Here is a 24708-nt window from a genome sequence, read left to right as displayed (position 1 = left end):
CCTGGAAAAAATATTTTTGAGCCTCGGACTATGAAAGTTATCTTGATGAAATGCTTGCAGCACCAAATGTTATCTTTACACCATTATAGCTACATTTAGTGGTTTGAAGCAAGCATAAATATCAAATTTAATTACCGGTATGCATTAAATTGTGAAAAAATAAATAAAATGTTGTTTTTTAAAAAAATGCCTCCGGGGTAATGGTCAATCTAGGTACTGGTATTTCATACCCAAGACAGACTGTCAATTTTCTCCAATATAAATCCTATATTTGAAATTTCCTTATACTTTCATACATCATACATTAATATGCCTGCTTATGAAAACCACCATTTTAAACAAGGTTTTGGTCACAAACCTGCATCATTGAGGTCTAGATAAATGACCTCCCAGAGTTTCATACATTTAAATCAACTCTTCAAAATGCTCTGGTTTTTATAAATGTCATTTCTTATTCTCATTATAACAAAGACATATTATTTTAAACTATGAACATTAAATTAGCTAAGGTCTCAGACTGGTTTAAATTAAACAAGTAGTTATTATACATTGATCAAAACAAACTTACATGATTTAGTGAAACCTTTTTCAACTAAATTGTATATTGTAATCGATATTTATATACAGTACCACATTTATCAGTTAACTTTGTAATTATAAAATATATTTAAAAAAGAACAACAATGAAAAATCACATATTACCTTCACCAAATCTATTCCCTGAGTTTGAAGGTGTATTCGGAATGTCTGTAAATAAAAGTTAATTGAGATTAAAATATTAAATATTCTTGAAAATTAGACATGAAATAAGAATTGAGGCCTGCGTTGATGCCAGTGAGAGGCCAAGAGGGGGATTAGGCTCTGACTGTACAATTATTAGTATGAATTTCTAACACAGAGAAAGCATGAGTGGTGTAAATGATTATATACTTTTATATTTCATAACAGTGATCTAGCACATGTAACCCATGCTCTAATTGCACAAGAACGCACAGGCGTTATGCCACCGAGAGGAGTATTAGGCTCTAACTGTACATTTATTAGTAGTTTCTGACTCAGAGAAAGCATGAGTGGTTCAAATGCTTCTATATAAAAAAAATGTTTAAAAATAATAGCAACCCAGGATTTCAGGGTGTTAGTTTAAATAAGTATTTTCATAACATTTCAGTTTTCTACAAGAAACAATCAGTGGTGAATAGAACATCAAACTGGAATGTCACAGGACAAAAATCAAGCTGTTGTTGATCTGAAGAAGAGAAATACTGTATAATGACAATAAAGTCAGAAACATGAAAATTATGTTCCACTATGAAATGCTAGTTTTTTAATATTATTTTGTACACATCCAAATACAGCATCTGTACCAAAATATTCCCACAATATATTCCCACAGTTACTAAATGATCACAATTAAACCACAACAAGAATAGAACTACTATACATTTTCACAGTGCCTTAATATCTACCTTTTGTTCAAATGCCAAAACAATTATAGTAAGTTAATGGAAATAAGTGGCAAAGTAAGTTTATTTAGACAGTAATGACCAATTCAATTGTGTAGTCATAGTTATCAATAGGCTCCATCCCTGGTTTTGCACCTGGCATATAATTCAGTGGATGTAATATTTCTATTCAGCACCCTGCTTTTCAAAATCCTAGATATGCCACTGCCCAGATCAACTACTTTAATGTACTGTATAATAAGTATTTGCACAAACAAAAACAATTAATAATAAAATAAGATGCATTATCTTACCACTTGCTTCTCCTGAGTTTGATGGTGGCTTTGGAATGGTTGAAATATAATTCAATAATGGATTACCAGTACATTAAGATAAGTACAGCATATAATTTATTTACCGTAATTAACAATTGGATATTTTTGTAGTGATAGGAAAGGAATTTGACATGCTAAAGCTTTGTCTACACTATCAAATTTTATTAAAAAAGCATCACATAAAATGTGATGGAAAATAAGAATTGAACACGTTCAACTTTTTTTGATACAATTTGATAATATGTGATATGACGTCATCGTACCCATATATGGGCACATCAAATTTTCTTGTCACATAAAATTTGCTAGTGTAGACAAAGCTTTAGACATAGAAGACCTTTACACAGTACTGTAAATGCCCAACTTATATGTGATTATTTTAATACAAATATATATCGTAAAATAATGTTTAAACTATTGCAAACAAGAAGGAACAATTACACAAAAGCAGCATTCTACAGGCTATCAAGATGGGATAATTTATGGCTTCTTAAAATTATTTTTACTATAAAAAGACTTCTACAAAATATTCTAAATTGAAAGGGAATTTGTTCACACCCTATCTTGAACCATCCCTCAATGTCAACCGTGAATAATAGCATGAATGCTAGTGGCAGTGTTTACAGCAGTAGTAGTAGTTGTAGAGTTACTACATAGGACAGAGTAACAAATAACATAATAATAATAATAATAATAATAATAATAATAATAATAATAATAATAATAATAATAATAATAATAATAATATTTCAATTCAATATAAAATTTATTCAACAACACAAAAAAGGATGAAGCTTGTCTAAGCTGTCCTTTAACAATGACAAATTAACAGAAGTAAAAAATAATTAACTAAAAATATAACTTAAAAAAAATTTTTTTTTGGTGAACTATCATAATATTAACATTTATATAGCATGATGCATGATAATATTATAATAGATGCCAATGTAAAAATTAATTATCTTACCTCTTGGTTGTTTTGTGTTTGAAGATGACTTTGGAGTTGGAATGTCTGAAATTAAACATCTATTATTTACAATAATTTTTAGTAATATTGTATAGTTATACTTTGAAAATTTAAATGAGTGTACTCAAAAGGAATTTTGTCTTGATCAGGAAATTTAAAAATGGGTATGCAGTGTCATCCTTAGTCATGTTTTAAAACGTATCATGGGTGTGGGATGGTTGGATTCGAGTTTTCAACCCTGAAGTTGGAGGTTTGAGCCTTCCACTTTGAATTAAAATTGCTTGTATTCTTGGGCCTACACAAACGTTGGAGAATAATCATAGTATCATTGTGCTGAACTGCGTACAAGACTATGCTCCTCCCTCACCATCACTCTTGATGCAATATTACAAATCTACCTACAGCTTTTTTAAAATATATTATATTTTGCATATAATATCTATTTATTTTGTCATGTCGTGTTTTTTGCATTGAACAACATTGGCAATCAGGTTGTTCTTTTCAACTTTATGGGTTATCCTTATTTCATATGTTTTAATGTGCAATGTTTTTTTGTGATTTTATCTTAGTGATTTTTTGTAATGTTGGAAAACAAATAAAATCAAAGCAAATCATACCATTGGTTTTATTCAAAAATCTATTGATTTAGATTTTAAGTTCAGTTTTAAATTTTAGGCAAGTGCAGTAAGTACCGGAAGGTAATTTAAATCTTAATATTTTCATGGTGGCAGAAATTTTGTAAATTGGATGTTTTGTGACACCTTGCTGCGGGTGTTCAGCAGCCTGGACATTACATAATCAAGGCATTTCGGGTCTAGCTTTTAAAATTAATTTGCAAATCACACACAAAAAAACTTGTTTTCAGAAATTTCTATAAAATATAATCATAAAATATTCTCTTCTGATCCAGCATGCTAATTAGTGGAGGACACTAAATAGAGTCAGATAAGATATAACATGCCAGGAGATTTGTGATGTCATAAATCTGAAATTAGTTTTTATTAAAATATTATCTTCTGTTTCATCCTTTGGTTTCAAAGCATTTCCAGTAGTGCACTAAGTTTTTCAGTTACAATCAATTGAAGTGAATTCCATCAACATTCATCAATATATATTCATCAACATTCATTAAATTTAAAATAAAGTAAAAGAAATACCTTCTGTTAGAGCTTTCACGGCTTGGTAGAGTTTATGTTTCTTCAACTTTTCAATGAATGCTGTCATGTCCTCTTCACAAATGACCATGTTGTGTTCTAGATCCATAATCAAACTCCAGCTATCTGTATGTTTTACTTCACACAGATCACTGATCTTTTGTACATCACTTGGAGTGAGCGCCATTCCCAGCTTTACAAGTCTTTGCCGATGCACTGTGAATTTTGTAATTACGTTATCCCTGATATTTTTGGCAAGTTGAAATGATGGCATTTCATTTTGAATTTCTTGTTCCAGACCAAACTGCTTTGTTGCCTTAATAGTATCATAGAGGAGAGTGAGGTCTGTTGGACTCAAACTTCCAGATGTTATCAGCATATTCATTAAGGTTATTGTCTTAGAAGAAATATGTAATGCAAAAGTATTTTCTACATGGTCCTTGAATAATACTTTCAGCATATTGATGGGTATGTGTTCATCGTACCAATTTGACACAAACAACTTAAAGTCTGCAAAAGTTGCTTCTATAAAGTAAATAAAAATAATATGTATTAATAATATCACAACCTCTGGAAACAAGAAAAAGTATTGTAGAATGTCTTGATTCTAAAAGGAGGATGACAGAATACTGAAATGTCTTTTTAGTTTATTACTTTTACTCGTTTCCATGTTCATTGTCATTGTGCAGCTACTGCTTCGGTCTTTTTCATTCATTCATTCCTGAAACAAACAAGAATACTCAATCATGATTTGTCTTTAGTATTTTTGTATAATTTAAAACTTTTACTGAAAACTTCTCATAATTAGTTATAACTGCCAGTTAAAGTATTGAAATAAAAGAATTTGAATACAGTGGTATTTCTCCCTGGTGGCATAGTAGTTTTTTTACACTGAAAAATGTTAGTGACTGTAAACATAAATAAAAGAATTTAAATACAGTGGCATAGTAGTTTTTTACACTCAAATATTAGTGACTGTAAACATGAACAGCAGAATGGGGATTAGAATATGTACCCTTCTACAATATAAAAAGGCTACTTTGTGGGTGTCAAAAACCTGTACCAATAGCTTTGGACAGTAGTCCACTGGACCAGTTTTGGCATTAAAAGTGCCAGACAAAAAACACTGCTCACCGCATGTACCAGTACAGTAATATTCCTGATTATGGTAGCAGGTAAGGCGAGATTTATTTAAAAAATTGTTTCGCAAACTTAATAATATTTAATAAAAATTATTAAAGATCATCAGAGGAGGGCAAAAAAAAAAATTTTTTTAATTATATTTTCTTATTTAGCAAAAACATCCAGACAGAAATGAAAATAAAAAAAAAAACACTTTTATAGTAAATGTAAACAGTGCAGTAATAAGATGGTTAAATGCTTTCAATTTATATGATTAGGAAGAAAAATACATCATATTTTTGAAGATTTCAAGGAAGAGGCAGGTGTACTAAAAATAAAGAAAACTCTGAAATTTCCATTTTTTTGCCAATTCTAACTAGCCAAAAACAGAATTTTGTTTTTATTCGAAGTGTTTGAATGCTCAACTGATCTTCAGTACCTAAACTTTTGTTAACACATCTAATTTTTATACTGCAGAGTGTAGTGATACCCATCGGCATTGACTTCCATGAGACAATTGATAAAATATTTAAAATATACAAATATCAGGCATTTGCAGGATATCGGTTATTTTCGGAAGATTCTTGCTTGCTTGCGAGAGTGCAGAAAGTCTTCCCGATTTTCGGGAGTCTCGCGACCCCTGATAACCTCTCAAGGCATTTTGGGCGATCCAATTTTTCTTTCTTTTTAACTTTTTTTAACACCTCTCCCCCCATCCCAAAAATTCTCCCCTGCTCTAACATGTTAAGGGTGGTGGAATGACCAGACGTCCACGACCATCGCCCTCCCCCACATCGATCCGCCCAGAAAATAATCATCATGTGAAGCCCAGTCGGCCAAATCCTGCAAGTATTGCCATAACAGAATATTCTAAAGCATTAAATATTGAATACTTTTTCATCTTTAACTGTAATTTTAGGAAGAAAGTCAAATTACTTTTTAAATTTGATCATGAGCCAATAATAACTTTGTTTATAATGTTAAAGCAGGTACTTAGACACTATGCCTACTGGTAAAGAATGTGGTTAAAAATAGATTATACAATACATGCTAAAATGTTGTGATGAATATAGTTTCCAGACATTCCTTATTCGTCACATATTGACAAATTTTAGTGATTAACATGGTCACGTTATAATATATTTTATTCCATTATATTTAGTGAACATACACACGTTTGTATCAGCTGCACTCGCTGAAGTGGTATGTTCCACTTACCTACTACTGAGTACTCTGCTGCTCCTTTCACCGTAATGTACAAACTTAATTTGAATAATGAATTCTGAAAATTGTTACTTTTGCAGCGTGACAAGTAATCATCCAAAATTTTGTAGACTCGTGTAATTGTAAAATTGTTATTTATGATATTTTAATGCACATATATATGAACTCAAAGTATGCAAGTAATGGTAAGACATTTAAAAGAATGGTGCTACGATATATTTCTTCCAGAGCTGTGCACGCGTCTGGATGGTAAATTGGCACAAACATTTTGTCCTTACACAATATAGTATATGGTAATATACCGTGATTCTTTGAAATTTAGATTATACTCATTGGTCTCTCTCTATACATTCAAATATTCTCAGACAAATTTATATGGACTGATGATATTTAAAGACACACTGCCTCAAAACTAAAAAAATTAATTTAAAAAATTTGAATAGCTCAAGATCATTTGAAAGGATCAAATAAGTTATCAACTTCCAAGCAGAAAAAAATTGAAAAAAAAACCCATTTTGCTGATTTTACAGATATTTTACTTTAAAAATTCTTTAATTGATTACTAGCAAATTTAAGGGTTTATGCACAAGTATACAGTAATTAAACTGTATATTATAATTGACAGAAATTTTTTTTTCAATTCAATTTTTTATTTAAGTTAATAACTTATTAAAATTAGGAAATTCAAATATAGAATAGAATATTAATTTTCAATTTTTTAGCTAATGATAGACAGAACATTTTAAAGTTATGGACAGACAGTTTGTGTTTTCTAAACCGAAAACTGAAATCACTGATACATAGTGATTATTTTTAGTGCTTAGATCAAGTGCTAAAATCCACTTGTCATGCTGGTTACAGGTGCAGCACTGACAATGATGAGTAGTTGCAGTGTTTACTACTACAGAACTTCAGAATTTTGCCTTTATGGAAGAATTACAGAAACTCACACTACCTAGCTAAACCCATAATTATATTCTACACATTGTCTAACATCCATGACAATGATTTATCCATCAGGAACTTTGGCTACATTGTAGACCACAGTCTTGTCAGATTACTGATAAAATGTAAAACCCAAGAAAATTGACCCATAAATCTCCCTCATTAGCTCAACCCGCCCTCGATAAACTAACGTTACGTTATCTCACTATATTAATTGGATAAGTACTGAGTGTGAGTGAGTGTTTAACACTGGTGTCCATGGATTCAATTATAGGTAAACGGATTAGTTGCCTTTTTTATGAGGTTTTAATTGTTCTTTACTGCTGAAGTGCAGTATTCTAACGTTAGTTTATGGAGGGCTGGTCGGCCTATTGTGTCTATCTTGGCTGCACCAAGGCCTAATCCATTCGTTTTTGGCAGACGGACCGTACCGATAGAGAGGTACTAGACAAGTGGGCCTAACTACTGTAGTAATTCTATTATACATACATGATCGCCAGCGAAATTTTTATTATTCTAGTAATGTATGGCCCTGCTAGTCTTCATCGAAATATTCAACTATAGAATTTAGCTTTCTAGATACAGTATATACATAAATAATTTCAGGTCAAACTTCAAAGAGGTGTTGTCGGCCTAAATATCGTCGGCTCATTCTTGCAACATGGCCGCGCCGCCGCGGCAGTGGTAGGGAATTTCCCTAAACATGATGACGTAATATCCTGAACTTTCTGCGTTCAAAAAGTGATGGCGCCAGCAGGGAAATGTGCTGTAGTGTGAAATCAGTAGTTGCCTTAAATTAAAATTAATTCACAAAGAACCCTCAGTTGTTTTAGTAAAGTTGTATCGGCGTGTGGTTATTACAGGGGCGGATCCAGAGACTCCAAAAGGTTGGGGGGGGGGGGGGCTAAAGTTGGGCCGATCGAGATAACAATGACCTATGGGACAGGGGGAATTCCCCAGCAAACATTTTTGTGTTCCTGGACGCCCGAAAATAACATTTCAGGCGTTCTGGGTTATCATTCTTTTTTTTTTTTGTTTTTTCACCTCCCTAAATCTGCCCCTGTATTAGGATGATCTTTTTGACTTTTGTAAAGTAAAAATAGTGACATCAAATGATGTTAAACCAGGCACAAAACACAAAGCCACTGCATCAGTATGTATGAACCACCATTGCTTGTTATACCAGACACAAAGCACAGCATCAGTATGTATGCACTATCACTGCTTGTTACACCTGACACAAACCACAGCATCATGTTTCTTACATGAATCCACCATCCACCATGAATGTTTCTTACACCACAGACACAAACATTTGCATCAGTGTGTATACACAAAAACATGTTAAACCACAGACAGAAACCACTGTATAATAGGCAGTGCCGGCTCTAGGATATAATTTATGGGCGGGGGGCCCTTGGTATTTATGGGTGTAACAAGTATAGTGCTCAGCGATATCTGGGAGCCAGAGCCGGAAGGAGGGTGTGCCCTCCCTCTTACCAAAACGATATTTAAAAAAAAAAAAAAATGGGACTGGATGGCTGGGATGGGAAAACTATGCCTATTTTTTGTTGGGTCCGACGAGCTTTAGCCGATAGCTGTCTCTTATACACATCTAGATGTGTACCAGACCAAGGGTGGGCTTAAGCCCCTGCCCCCGCTGGTGCCGCCACTGATCATAGGTTAATAGTTTCCCACACAAAAAAAAAAATAGCATTTATCAATTGTAAATTGATGTAATGCTTGATATATGCTTTTTTTTTGTCTTTCTGTCGATTGTTGATGTTTCCAATTTAATGACTAGATTTTATTGTTATTGTTTTAATATGTAATGACCTGATTTTCTTGTAATATGATCTTGGACGCTTTTTTGAAATGATTTTCATGTATTTTAATTGTGTGTTTTTTTTTTATATAAAGCCAAATAAAATCAAATAAAATCAAATCGAGCAGTACTGGATAAAGACAACTTGGTTTCTTGCTTCAAAAGGTATCCATTCATAGAAGTCTTATGAAGATAAGCCTAGCTTTCCCCCTTCCCACTCTCGGTGGCACTGGAAGTATGTATACACCATCACTGCTTGTCATACCAGACACAAATTACTGCATCAGTATGTGTACACAATCACTGCTTGTTATACCAGACACAAATCACTTAACTGCACCAGTATGTGTACAATATCACTGCTTGTTATACCAGACACAAATCACTTTACTGCATCGGTATTTATACAGTACACCATTACCTTTGAAACCAGTCAACTCACTGCTGTTATTAATGCACCACCACTGTTACTCAACATCAGTAATAAACCAACACATGCAACATATTGATAGAAATGCTATTTTTATTTCTCATCTTTCATTAAAACAGACAGATTGAATTCAACATATTACTGAAAATCTTTATAAACAATGACAATAATCATGAAAGTACAGTACTGAAAATATTCATTATTATGAAATACAAGCGCCTTTAAGTTATATACAAAGGGTCTACAAAAATAATATTAAGGTTCTAAAACCATTATGTCCTAATGTATTTACAGTCTTTAAATTTACACAAAAAACATAAAATTGATCTGTATTGTAACAATTCAGACTAAAAAACAATGCTACCACAGAAATTCCAGAAAACAATACATAAGGGCTTTTAACATTTGAACATTAAACAAACTTCTAACAAACATAATTTTACTGGAATGTACACCTTTAGAACTACAGTATGTGGAATGAAACTATGTTTAGGAAGAAATATCCATATCTTATCATCGGAGATTTTAAGGCAGCAGTGGGTGTAATAAAAATAAAGAAACACTTTTTTCCCCTGAAATTTCCATTTTTCCGTGGTGGCTGATATTGCTAATTGGCCAAAAATATTTTTTTTTTTATAAAATTCTAAATCATAATTATTGGCAGGTGGGAGATTCACTTAACAAGGTATAAAAAATCTTGCAAACACACTGACACCGAAAAATTAAAAACTCTTGATAAATACTATAAAAAGATTGCAATTCAATGAATTTGGCTAGTAATGTTACAACAACCAGTTCAAACTATTTATAATAAAATAATATTAGTGAACCATTTCTACAACATTCCATATATACATTTTTAAAAAGCATTATTATTATGCATAATTGTTATGCTTAATATTTAATTTCATTATAATACATACAGTACAATATATATTGTATTAAATTGTTATGTATAATCATTTTATAATAATTATAAATAATACCTGTAATAATAATAATAACAACAATAATATACTAGTTCCCTCGTAAACAAATACAAGAGGAGGGCGAATCCAAGGAGGAACAAAGTTCCTGTACAAGGCTTGGCAACCCCATCTCATGACATCAAACACGAAAGAAATAAAACAATAAAACAAATGATGAAAGAAAACAGTCACACAACAGCAAAGACATCCTGCAGAAATAAAATGCCACAACATTGGTAAGATCAACCAATGTACTGTATGAAGAGATAATGGTTAAATTTGGATTGCAAATATTACTTCAAGATGAGTATTTTATAATAATCTGTTATATTTATTTTGTTTATGCTTATTGTATTTTTTTAAAGTTTTATTATAAAATAACTCACGTAGGCCAAAGGAAATAACAGCACTACAAATGAAAAAGAAAAAAATATATATAGAATGATATTTAAAAATTAATATTTTAACAGGCAATAATAAATAAATATGCATTGCAAAACTGAATCTAACATAAAGAATAGGCCAATAAACAGCATTACACATAGTATACAATGTAAAATGATGAAAAGTGAAAAGATATAGAAGTATATAAAATAAATATATATATTACCATAAAACTTATTTGAGTAATTATTCTTTTGTTTTTCATAGTGGACCATTAGATATATAATAGGCATCAGAAAAAAAATATCTCACCCATGCTTTCAAATTGTCTTTAAATTATAACTGTAAATAAAGCATTCTCTATTTTACATAAGCATTTTATTGTAAGTTTATCATCTGTAAACAACATTGTCTTATATTGACCATAATCACTTCATTAGTTAGCATCCATTGCATCATTGTTATTGATACCAGCCAACAGATATCATATTTGTCTTCTCTAGAACTTATTATACCCATGTTAACACCACTGTTAAGAGTTTACTACACTATGTAATGTATTAAATGTTCATTATTTTCAGTTGAAATTCTAATCTATCCAATCCAAAGAATACAATACTTTTACTATTTTAGATTTCATTTTACTTACATATATAAAAAGATATTACTGAATTTTTCATTTTTGAACAATTACCATATTTATTTTAATAGCACCTCCCACTTAAATTATAAACTTCCCCTCAAATAAACCCCCTCTGGAGCCTCATTTGGAATACACCTCCCATAAATAATGCAATGGTCGTTTCTCTTTCGTAAACCTTAAAACTTCTTTGAGTAATTATTCTTTTGTTTTTCATAGTGGACCATTAGATATATAATAAGCATCAGAAAAGAATATCCCACCCATGCTTTCAATTCCACCTGAACAACAGTACAAATTGTCTTTAATTTATAACTCTAAATAAAGCATTCTCTATTTTACATAAGCATTTTATTGTAAGTTTATCATCTGTAAACAACATTGCCTTATATTGACCATAATCACTTCATTAGTTAACATCCATTGCATCATTGTTATTAATACCAGCCAACAGGTATCATATTTGTCTTCTCTAGAACTTATTATACCCATGTTAACACCACTGTTAAGAGTTTACTACACTATGTAATGTATTAAATGTTCATTATTTTCAGTTGAAATTCTAATCTATCCAATCCAAAGAATACAATACTTTTACTATTTTAAATTTCATTTTACTTACATATATAAAAAGATATTACTGAATTTTTCATTTTTGAACAATTAACATATTTATTTTAATAGCACCTCCCACTTAAATTATAAACTTCCCCTCAAATAAACCCCCTCTGGAGCCTCATTTGGAATACACGCCTCCCATAAATAATGCAATGGTCGTTTCTCTTTCGTAAACCTTATAAATAAAATAAACCTTGAACCTTGATATACACTGAGCTGTTAATTCCAAGTAGTTTTATTAGTAATTATTAGAATGCTAAATTATGTTAATAAGAGCAGCATGAAAATATATGCTATATAATTTCAGTTTTATGTTACATTATTGTTATATAGGTTGCCCTCCAATAAAAGACCACTTTTGTGACTAAGGTTGATTGACTGTAGTCTCTAATTAGAAAAGTAATAGCTATGAACGATAAAACTATAAGCGTTGCAGACATTGCATTTAATTTTAGGTGGTATTTAATTAGAGGGAGACCTGTAAATATCAAATGTATAATTACCATTTATATATTGTTATTACTATTATTGTGTGTATTGTTACTAGTTATGTTGTTATTGTATTTAAATTGTTATTAATATCATCATTATTTTTCTGTTATTACTGGGCTTTTTATACTCAAAATTATATTAGATTATAATGACTGTAATCTGATATTTATTATATAATTAAAGCTAATTAAATTAGCTTGCACAGTATGTTTAATTAATGTTGTACTTGCTTTACAAACATACATGAAAGAAAGAAAATAAAGTCTTAATTTCAGACATATGGAGAGTGGAAAAGTATTATCAATCAAAAGAGAAAGAAAAATATGGATCAAAAAGAATTATTGATTATATTGATTAAATCAAATAATTTCAATAACAATAGACATTTCATTGACACATCATTAAAACAACAACTTATTAACTGAGTTTAATAAATGTCACTTCAAAAATGTATTACTACAAAAAAAAATGTCAAATGTATTACTTTTACTAAAGCATCATCAGGAATAATAATAATACATAATAAAAGAGACAAACACTACAAGTTATTCATTCCTAAAAAATAATTAAAAACTTTAAAATTAACAAACACTTGCATCACAAAAGCATACCAATCTAATAACAAAAAATGTTGAAAGTCAAAATCAAATACAATACAATAATAATAATAATAATAATAATAATAAAACCAATCAATAGTCATACCAGGCAAAATGTTGATTTTATAGGAATTTTATGAGCTCATTATGTGCAAGCACCAATTATTCAACAGCTAGATGCAACGTTCCCTGAGCGCCGTCTGGTGAGAATTTTCAAAGCTTCAAATACCAGAAAAAGAACACGGTGATTAGTTGATAATGTAGAAGAAAGCACTGCGAGGACATTGTTTATTACTGAAGCTTTCATTGTCACATTGTAATTACAGTATTATTATTAGGCCAAAATAACAATTATTAAAAATTGTTATGACGTCACTTTGATGATGTGAGTATTAAATACCATTGAAACGGTTTGTGATTCATGATAGTATTACTGGTAAACCCAACTTCATAAAAGTCTGCCTCCCATACCACATTATTAAATTCCAATATTCAGCACCACATTCAGTACAACATGCCATGCAGCATGCTCTTTATGCACTGTTAAGCACCTCACTGTAGTTCTGTTGTTCTTTTACTATTACTGTATGTGTTATGTATGTTTGAATTGGCTAGGAGAGTCAGAAACCAGCACCCTCATTGTCACTGAGTGTGTCAAATTGCTAGTAAACAAAGCAGTGATGCTGGTTTCTGCTTATTTTTTACCGGTTTATGTTAGGACATTTCATGGGTTAATTGCCAAGCTTTCTGGTTCCCGTTTTTTTTTTTTTCATGTTTCCATATCATATTTTTTATCATGTTTCCATATCATATATTTTTTTTTTCATGTTTCCATGTTTCCAAGCCATTTCTTGTTGGCACTATTTATAGACCCCCTAGTGCAAGAGCAGATTATGTAGATAAAATGGATTCTTTATTCCAATCATTTACTTCTCTGTATGATGATATAATCATTCTTGGGGATTTTAATCTTGGTATTGGTAAAAAAGATAACATGAAAAAAATAAAAACCCTTTCGAACCATAGTAATCTCAATCAATTAATTAAGGACTACACACGAATAACTTACTGCTACAATCTAATTTTTGTCTCTAATTTAAATAAAGTCTCATCCTCTGGAGTGTGCAGTCTTGGCATTAGCGACCACTCCTTAATTTACTTAATTCGTAAATGCAAAAAATTTTTTAAAAAAGATCCACCTAAAATAATTAAGTTTAATTCTTTTAAAAATTTTAATGAGAACGATTTTATTGATTCTATGAAACACCAAGAATGGAACAAAGTCTTAAACTGTAACACGATCGATAAAGCATGGGACACTTGGAAAATATTGTTTACTAAAGTGTGTGATGAACATGCTCCTATAAAAACTAAAAGAATTAGGAGTTCACTTCCTGAATGGATTAACAGCGAATACATACAATTGACCAAAGATAGGAATTACTTCTTTTCCAAGGCACATAAGACTAATGATCAGCAAGATTGGGAAAAAGCCAAAAAATTAAGAAATAAAGCGAACAGTCTTAACAGATCTCTTAAAATGAACTTCTGCAATAATGCTATCAATAAAAATACTAATAATTCTAAGCAATTATGGAACACAATAAAGAAATTGATTCCTAAAAGCAAGCCTCCAATTAAATTTGTAAATTCAGAAAATGGCCAAACTAATAGTGATAAAGATACTGCCAATGAATTTAATTATTATTTTGCCTCTGTTGGTAGCCAACTAGCTGATAAGTTTAATAATAATGAAAACACTAATGTTACTAACACTCTTACTAAAAATACTCAATGTGAGTGTGAATTTCAATTTGAAGTTATTACTCCTGAATTTGTTTTTGATCAAATTTGTAACTTTGCAACCAATAAATCTTCTGGTTTAGATGGAATCCATATTAAACTACTTAAGCTTTCTGCTCCAATTATTTGTACCTCACTTGCTTTTATCTGTAATTTATCTTTATCATCCTCCACATTCCCATCTGAATGGAAAAAAGCAAAAGTTACGCCTATTTATAAAGATGGAGATAAATCCGATGTTAGTAATTACCGACCGATATTTGTTTTACCGATAGTGTCAAAAATAATTGAAAGAGCAGTCCACAATCAATTGTATTCATATTTATCTAAATCAAATATGTTAAGCCCTGCCCAATCAGGCTTCAGAAGTCACTACTCTACAAGTACTGCTCTAATCGATGTTTCTGACTTCATCCTCAATAACATGAATGAGGGTAAAGTGACAGGAGCAATTTTTTTAGACCTGAAAAAGGCTTTTGATACTGTGAATCATGAGCTTCTTATTAACAAATTGAAAAGTTTTGGTATAAAGAATGGCGCTTTGGATTGGTTTGTTTCTTACCTTTCAAACAGGTCTCAAGTTACTAATATTAGATCTTTATCAGATCACCAAAATATAGAGGTTGGAGTTCCTCAAGGCTCCATACTTGGGCCATTACTGTTTATTTTATATGTCAACTCTTTACCTGATAGTATAGTAAGTAAATGTATCATGTATGCTGATGATACTACACTTTTATGTTCATCTTCTAATCCCCTGAGCCTCCAATCTGAACTTAAATCCAATTTAGATAAGATTGTAATATGGTTTATGATTTTTGGTACTAAATTAACATTAAATAATTATGTAAATATTTCACTTAAATTTAATGATGAAGATATTAAACGTGTGTATTGTTTTAAGTACCTTGGGGTTTACTTTGATCCAAGCTTATCTTGGGACAAACAGATTGAACAGGTGTACTCACGTGCCTCTCAACGTATTGGTGTAATTCGAAGAATTAGATACTTTCTTCCTCTTAAAACTATTAAGTTGCTTGCCAATACTCGTGTTATGCCACTTTTTGATTATTGTAGCATTATTTGGTCAAACTGTAATGGTGTTAAATCTAACTCTATACAAGTTCTTCAGAATATGCTTGCTAGAGTGGTGTTGCATGATGACATTATGATTCCAGTAAAGGTTTTGATGGATACAATGGATTGGAAAATGATTAAAGATAAATGGGATAATCATATTTTAATTATGACATTTAAATCCCTAAAATGTATAACTCCTGAATACATTTCTTCTAAATTTAAATTTACTAATGCTGTCCATTCCAAAAATACACGAAATCAATCTTCAAATACTCTAATCATCCCAATCTGGAACAATATGCAAGGAAAAAGAACTTACCTTTACAGGGCATGTAAATTATGGAATGAGTTCCCATTAGATATCCGCTGTAAATTTGACACCCTTAATTTAAGAACATTTAAGAATTGTATTTAGTTACCTCCTTTCTTGATTTTTATATATTTATTTGTTATTTATTTTATGTTGTGTCTGGACCTCTTGGGAGACCAGTACTTATGTATTGAAAGAGTACTTCCAGAATAAACAAAGATTTGATTTGATATCTAGCAACTTGAGCACTTGTAATTTCACTGTCCCCTGGTAAATCATATTTTTATTATTATTACTTATATGGTTTCCACAAAGTGGCAAGTGAGGAACCGTTTAACCATATCATCCATTACAGCACCTGAGATACTGCAATTTCTCATGTGAAGATCATCCAGCTTAGGAGCTACAGCAAGCAAAGTGGCAAGTGAGGAACCTTTGATGTCATTGAGGTTATTGTGACTGATATTAAGTCAGGTTAATTCCAACACAACTCCCCTACTAAAACACTCTTTAACCATATCATCCATTACAGCACCTGAGATACTGCAATTTCTCATGTGAAGATCATTCAGCTTAGGAGCTACAGCAAGCAAAGTGGCAAGTGAGGAACCTTTGATGATATTAAATATTACAATCTTCTTGGATTATATCTATGTAGGTAGAAGTCTACTAAGGCTCTGGTGAGAACGTCTTCAGAAATAGAGTGGTAGAATTCCACACTATCAAATATGATGAAGGAGCAATTTTTCTTATCTGCTATTCCTTTATACCAGTGTATGATGTTATTTGTATTTTTTCACCAGGTTGACTCCTATCCTGTGTAACCACCTTTTGATCTGGTCGAGTATGTCTTTGCTGACTATACAAATTTCTGGTTTTGATGGGTTGATCAGTCTGCACAAAGTATCATTTTTGAAGTTTTCTTTGTTTTTCTTTTAGGGTTATAAAGTCAATAAAGCACAATACAACAAGCTACTTAAGGATAATACCACCAAGAGTTACAAGAAAGCTCCCAGTAATGCAACAGAAGGGATCAACTATAAAGCCAGTTGCATTGCCACTTAATTTTAACCTGAAAGACCGAACAGACACCCTTGCAAAAGTTTGTGCGTGACTGCGTAACATTATACATATTTTATAAAAATTGTTTAAAACTTGAAACTTTCAGTTGACATTATTTATTTATCAAGTTTCTTCATACTTTAGGAATGTACAGTACAGTACTATAGTACTGATTTTTAAAGTGGTACAATGACGAGAAACATATATACAGTAGTAATAAACAATGAATAAAATAAAATAAAATTTGAAAACATTATTTAAAATTATTTTTGAATAAAAAAGTTGACATCTCTTAAAAATTATTTTTCAATTTGTGTGGTAGTGCATTCCAGCTTTTGGATGATCAAAATAAAAAAGTTCTCCTTCCCTGTCCGGATTTGGCTACGTGTGCCTTTAGAATGGGTAGTATTGTTAAAGGTAAATTTTGAAGACAAATATCGAGGAGCATATCCTTTTAAGCATTTGAAATCATAAGAAGTAATTTTTCATCCCAATCAAGTCTTTTTAGGGCACTTAAAATATAATCAACAGGAGTGTTAATATCAACAGAAAGTAAAATCTTACCTAATCTATTCACAAGAACTTGTAAACAGTTACAATTTTGAACATTAATATTAGACCAGACACAACATCGAAATCGAAAATAGGAAAAAATAAACATTTGCTAACATTTTAAGTGTATAAGAAGGAAGAAAATATGTTAAATATGGTATCAGCATAGCCAGTACTGTACTTTATATGAAAATAGTACAAACTATTAAAGTTGATACAATTTTTTGACAATTTTATATATTATAATGACTATGCTATTTCAAAGCCTGAAATCATAACAGACAACCGAGGGCCTAGCCTAAATAAAGGTCTCAGATTCGCAACCTACTGGTATGAAAGGCTGTAACAACGTAGATCATTAAAGTCCTGATCGTGCGAAGTGATATCAATTCATATTTCAGATTTATTGTGGGGGAAAATATGAATTTTACAGATGTTTTTCACTGCCACATATCTTTTGCTAGACTTAAAAAATTACTAGACGTAAAAATGGTGTTTACATATTTCTGCATTCCATTTTTGCGTTTTATATATGGAATGCCAAAAGAGCAACATTTAATGTTTATTTCTTTTGTTTTATATGGAACGACAAAAGGGCAAATTTCAAACACAGTCGATTAAACACAGTCGATTTTCAAGCACCCTCAGGTTTCAGGCACAGTCACAGTCGGTTGACACACACAGTGGATTTTTGTCAAGGACAGTCGGTTTTCGGGTTCTGAATGAGTTACAATAAAACTTTGCTTTAATAGCTGCCCCTGACCAAAATATGTTATGGTAGACCTACCTATATTGTAAGTCATGTTAATTTCAATTTTAGTTTGATATAAAACGTTTTCCTGGGAAAATAATGGAGAGAATACAAGATATTTCTAATTAATAATTAACTATTACTGTTTCATCTTATTTTAGTGATTTTTAAATATTCTTATGTGAAACTGCTTTCAAAACCATGCAACTTATTTTCTTTTAGTGTTTATTGTTCTTATTTAAATCATAATTAATCGCAACGTTCACATACTAGAGGGTAGGCCAGTGAAGCTTTGATGTCTTTGAGAGCGAACATTTGATTTCTTTGAGGTTATTATGATAGATTGTATGTGCACTGGGGTTAATTTTCCAAAGTAGAGCATTTCATAAATTAACTTATAATTATTATCATCATAGTAGACTACAGTTATTCATAAGAGCAAGCAAAGTAGCAAGTGAAGTACATTTTATGAGGTCACTGAGGTTATATCAACTGATGAAAAGTTCAATTCCCCTACTAGAACACTCTTTAAGCATATCATCCATACCCGACAGACTGCAATTACTCATGTTAAGATATTTCAGTTTAGGAGCTAGAACAAGCAAAGTGGAACATGAGGAACCTTTGATGTCTTTGAGGTTATTTCTACAGATATTAAGCCATGTTAATTCCAACACAACTCCCCTACTAGAACACTCTTTAACCACATCAGTCATAATAGCACCTGACAGACTGCAACAACTCATGTAAAGATACTTCAGCTTTGGAGATACAGCAAGTAAAGTGGCAAGTGAGGGACCTTTGATATCATTGAGGTTATTTCCACTAATATCAAGATGTGTTAATTCCAACACAACTCTAGTACTAGAACACTCCATAACCATATCATCCATAATAACACCTGACAGACTGCATTTACTAATGTCAAGATGATTCAGCTTAGAAGCTACGGCCAGCAAAGAGGCAAGTGAGGAACCTTCAATGTCACCGAGGTTATTTCCACTGATGTCAAGATCTCTTAATTCCAACACAACTCCTTCCTCTTGCAATGTATCAACAATCTTCTTCACAGTAACACCTTTCATCTCACAATATGATAAATCAAGAGTACAAAGTCTTGGTGCATTACTCAGCAGATGAATTAGAAATGATACTGTGATAGAGTTAAAATCATAGTAGTATCCTGTAATACTGTATCTGAAGTTTAATTTCTTACATTCAGCTGATAAACTATAGACTATATCATCAGTACATAACTCCTGGATTTTCTGTAAAATATCCTGTTCATCTTCTACAGCAATTAAAACATGAGCAAATATTTTGCCGATGTCTTCAGGTGACAGCATTTTAAATTCCATTATTAAATGCTCTTTGTTTATCCAATTTATTTCTTCACTCATAAGTTGAATGATCTGCTCATCCAAGATTATCATTTCATGGTGGATCATGCAACAACTTAACATCCTTAGTGAGTTGCATATGTCTTCTATGAGACTTGCATTTTTTATAGTACCTTGACTTGTCAATTTTTGTAAAATTGATGGCTGGCTTTCATCCATACCTAACAATAAAAGAAATTCACTATTAAAGAATGTTAAATTTAAACAAAGCCTACAATCAATATCACATTTCCAGTGAGCATTTACGGGGCGGATCTAGAGATTTTCTGACCGGGGGACGGGGCCACATTATGAAGTCCACACCGCCACGCCCACCTCAGCCCAAAGTTCAACATTAGCTTAAAAAAACACTTTCTGTATCAGCGTTTGAAATTGCAAGTACTCCAACCCTGAACGTTAAAAGGTGTGACACATCAATATAAGAAGTGGAGAATAACCCTTCGAGGAAGAACATGTTCATGCTGACAGCTGCAATGCTCATGCAGCCTTTGTCAGTGTGATGAGTTTGTGTGAAAGGCCTGAATTTTCAAAATACAACAAAATGATTAAATATATAATATTATTTATTTTAACAAGTACACTTAGGCAAAGGATACTCTCTTTTACCTCTCTGGGTTAGCAAAGATCTATATCAGTTAAAATACTTAGTAATAACATACAAAAACAACACGACAGTTTGTATCTTCATCATAGGCAGAGCCTACAGTATACTTAATTACATATACAGTAGTGTTTGTGTTGAACAGAAAATTTATCGGCAGTACTTCTACCATCGTAAGTTATCGTATTGCACACAGGCAATTATTTGTAAAAGGGAAAGAAAAATGCAATGTTTTGCCTGCAAAAAAAGTTGTTGAATGAAACACTAATATTTACCAAAACACAATATGAATACAGATGAAGTAAAATCAGAGAATCTATGCAAAATGGGAGGACTGGAATGAATATAAAATGAAAAAGCTGTTTGTTCAGCGGGGGATGCTCCCAATGAATATGCAAGGCCCATTTAATTATGAGAAGTTGAGTTGTTGAGGAGGAGTCCAATATGGTATAGCAGTCTTAGTAATTAACTAGTTGTGTGCAATGACATGAACTCATCAAAAGCTTTAATATTATGGGAGTTCCCATTTCCCATCCACTTAGGTGCTCTAGCAATTAGTAATAAAATAAAATTTAAAAAAAACCTAAACCTCGAAGGTGTGAGTCTTGAGGCCTCATACTATAGGAGTCCATAATTTTCAGGCACTTATCAAGCTAAGTGTTTCGTGACCCACCACCCAATCTTTCTATGGATTCATTCCCGTGTAGTGCCCTCATTTTTCTTTATTCTGAGAGTAGTGCTCAGAAAATGTAGAATACTTTTTACGGAAACAAAATTGTTTACAATAAAGTATATTATGTTTATTGATAAAATCATGTGTACAATCATAAATAATTTTTCAAGAATTAAAAAAAAAAAAGAATTGAGATGGAATAATGGTTGTTTGGGTAAGATTTATTTCCTTGATTAAAAAATGTTTCTATATTTGTATGTTGTTTGATAATAGGAAACATGCTGTCAAAATACTTTGTTGAAGTTCTTCAAGTTTCAAGAGATTACCTTGGTATATGGCAGCAAAGCAGGAAGGCCTTATTTAAAACTGGACGGACAATAGAATTATACAGTTTGAGGATTAAAACAATGTTTGAACAACCCTTCTGACAAACCTTAGAATTTGGAAAGCCTTGTTAGAAACATTATCGATGGAACATTCCACTTTAAATCAGAAGTAAATTTAATACCAAGATATCGCACCTGTTCAACATTAGAGATAGCGTCATTACCAATATAATAGCTTAAGGCATTCAATTTATGATTAGTAGATCTAGCTAAGCGAATGAGTATTCTATTTCTCGGTGGCAATATATTATTCAAACTTCACTCATTAACAATATTTAGGTCACTTTGCGTAACAATTTCATCCTCCCAGGACCTGATAGTCCTGTAAATGATAGTATCATTAGCATTGAATATTCTGTAGAAAAAACATTATAAAAGAATAGGTCCGAGGACTGAGTCCTTTTTTATATTTTTTATTTTTTCCAAGATGGCAGATGGAAGCAGCATTTGTTACTATCTTAAACGTTTTCCGGTAATATGTGTTTTCGGTCGTTTTTTTTTAAATTTTGAATTTGATGTTTACTGTACAACCAATCTGAACTGTCTACAAGCTGATAATCTTGCTAGAACTCATACCAAAGAAGCTGTACTTAACTCTATATTTCTAGGCTGCAACCATGGCTTTTACGCTTCATGGAGCTATTCAACACAGGACAATACCTCTTTTCCAATTGATTTGTTTTGTTTTCAAGATGGTGATGTTGAAACTAACCCTGGTCCTGACAAAGAAAAATGTAGCATTTGCAACAAATCGGCAAAAGAAAAGCTAGTATCTCTTGCTTTGAATGCAAATTGTCGTTCCATAGGGTATGTGTTGGCCTCTGAATGCTTACCAATGTCAACACATTAAATGTATGGACATGTCAAACCTGCACCCTACCAAATTTCAGTGATTCTTTTTTTAATTCATCCCGATTTTCTTCAACCAGTTTCAACTCCCAGATGGACGCTGATGTTACACTTGACAGTCATCACGGAAATGCTATAAATGGAATTATAGTTAATGCCAGAAGCATCATTATGAACTTCTGTGATCTGAAGACGCTCACTGCTGATATTAATCCAGACATTGTCTTCATCTCTGAAACGTGGCTGGATTCTTCAATCCATAACTCTGAATTATTGGTTTTAATTGCTTGTAAACATTATCTCAAGCCTTGTGTTACTGATATTAATATAAATTCAATCATCGAAATAGTTTTTACAGAGGTGACAATGAAATGTGGAAAGGTACTTTTGGGATGTATTTACACGCCCCCTTCCTCTAATATATCTTTCTTTTACTATTTTGAGGAGGTCATTGATCATGTGTTTACCATATCCAAAATACTGATTTTCCTATTCCTACATTTGATGCACATATCAATAAGCTGGCTGATATTCGCACAACAGAACGTGAAGTCTAAACTCCTTCCTTCTATTCCTTCTTGCAAATCCCCTGGTCCTGCCTCCATAACTCCTAACATGATTAAACTCTCCTCACCATATATTTTATTTATAGTTACAAAAATGTTTAACATGTCTTTAACCACAGGTAAAATTCCAAATGATTGGAAGAAAGCTGTTGTGGTCCCAATTCACAAAGGAGGAGAACTTAATAACATCACTAATTACCGTCCCATATCCCTGACTCCTATTTTCTGCAAGTTAAGTGAAAAGATAGTTAGTTCACATCTCACTTCCTTCCTTGAATCCAATTGTTTAACATCCAACGAACAGCATGAATTTACTAGAGGCAGATCCTGTACCACACAACTTTGTACATGACTGGACAAAAATTCTTGACATTCCAAATCCTCCTCGTATCGATGCAATTTTTCTTGATTGGGCAAAGGCATTTGACTGAGTAAACCATAAGTTATTGCTTTTTAAACTGAATCGTGTTGGCATTCAGGAACAGGTTCTCTCCTGGTTAACCTCACTGCTGCTAGGCAGATCACAGAAAGTCTAGTTTATGGGCACCCACTCTGAGTGGATGCCTGTATTATCTGGAGTCCCTCAAGGATCTGTCCTCGGGCTTATTCTCTTTAATCTTTTTGTTGCCGATCTACCTCCATGCGTTCTTTCATCTCTGCCCCAGTATGCTGATGATACTGTTCTTTTTCGTCCCATCTGCAATGCAGAAGACTCTCATCCTTCAATCTGATTTAAATAATATTTCAACTTGGTGCACTAATAACTATAAGCAATTAAACTCTAACAAATGTAAAGTCATGCACATCACTAGATCAAATAAAAATATTGCTACAAATTACTACATTCTTGATTCAGTTCCTTTCCATAAACATCTTGGTATTTTTTTGACTTGCAATTTAAGTTGGGGTAAACAAGTTTATTATGCAACTTCTTGTGCTGCAAAGATGCTTGGGTTTATCGCCAGATTAGTTGGGAGGACGCAGGGTAAGGAGGCATACATAGTCTGTACTTAGCAATGTGCCACCCTTTACTTGAATATGGCATACCAGCTTGGTTGCCATATCAGGTAGGTCATATAAAATTTATTGAAAGGGTTCAGCACAGATTTTCGAGAGCGTATTGCGGTGGTCCTTGGTACTCGCGTCCTTCTTACTCTGATAGACTCAAGCATCTCCACATCTCACCATTGAATGCTCGTTTCCTTTATATTCATCTGAGCTTTATCGTTAATTGTTTATTTGGATTTAATAATATTAAGTTACCTGACGTCCAAGTTAACTCTAGACATTCTATCTTTTAAATACTCCCCTTTTATTCATTTTAGTAGGCTCTTTAATTCTCTCCCGGACAATGTCAGATGCTTATTATTATTTTCAATTAATCATTTTAAATCACTTGCCCATGAATATCTTGACAATTACGTCCACATCTTCTGATTGGCTCATTATGTAAGTTCATATTTGTAGTTCTTACTGTTTTTAATGTCATCTTGGATTTTTATTTATATATGTTGTCTCTTATACACATCT

General features: G+C 32.0%; 2 protein-coding genes across 2 annotated transcripts in view; both read right to left on the bottom strand.

The window, feature by feature from the left end:
* The window catches only part of LOC117123232, a 35734-nt gene extending 27887 nt beyond the window's left edge, over positions 1–7847 (bottom strand). Inside the window, exons 1-5 of the mRNA XM_033269078.1 lie at positions 7679–7847; positions 4553–4619; positions 3902–4423; positions 2745–2789; positions 703–747 (exon numbers count right to left, since the gene is read on the bottom strand). Of these exons, the coding sequence (XP_033124969.1) occupies positions 703–747; positions 2745–2789; positions 3902–4423; positions 4553–4613 (673 nt within the window). The 5' untranslated portion in view covers positions 4614–4619; positions 7679–7847. The remainder of the gene's footprint in view (positions 1–702; positions 748–2744; positions 2790–3901; positions 4424–4552; positions 4620–7678) is intronic.
* An 11041-nt stretch (positions 7848–18888) lies between these two features.
* LOC117123233 overlaps positions 18889–24708 on the bottom strand; it is an 11330-nt gene continuing 5510 nt past the window's right edge. The window contains exon 2 of the mRNA XM_033269080.1: positions 18889–20264. Within this exon, the coding sequence (XP_033124971.1) occupies positions 19192–20264 (1073 nt within the window). The 3' untranslated portion in view covers positions 18889–19191. The remainder of the gene's footprint in view (positions 20265–24708) is intronic.

The sequence above is a fragment of the Anneissia japonica genome, unplaced genomic scaffold, assembly GCF_011630105.1.
Source record: "Anneissia japonica isolate Jap-2015-1 unplaced genomic scaffold, ASM1163010v1 scaffold287592_len165086_cov136, whole genome shotgun sequence".
Lineage (NCBI taxonomy): Eukaryota > Metazoa > Echinodermata > Crinoidea > Comatulida > Comatulidae > Anneissia > Anneissia japonica.
The sequence above is the reverse complement of the archived record's forward strand: the minus strand, read 5'-3'. Positions and strand labels throughout refer to the sequence as shown.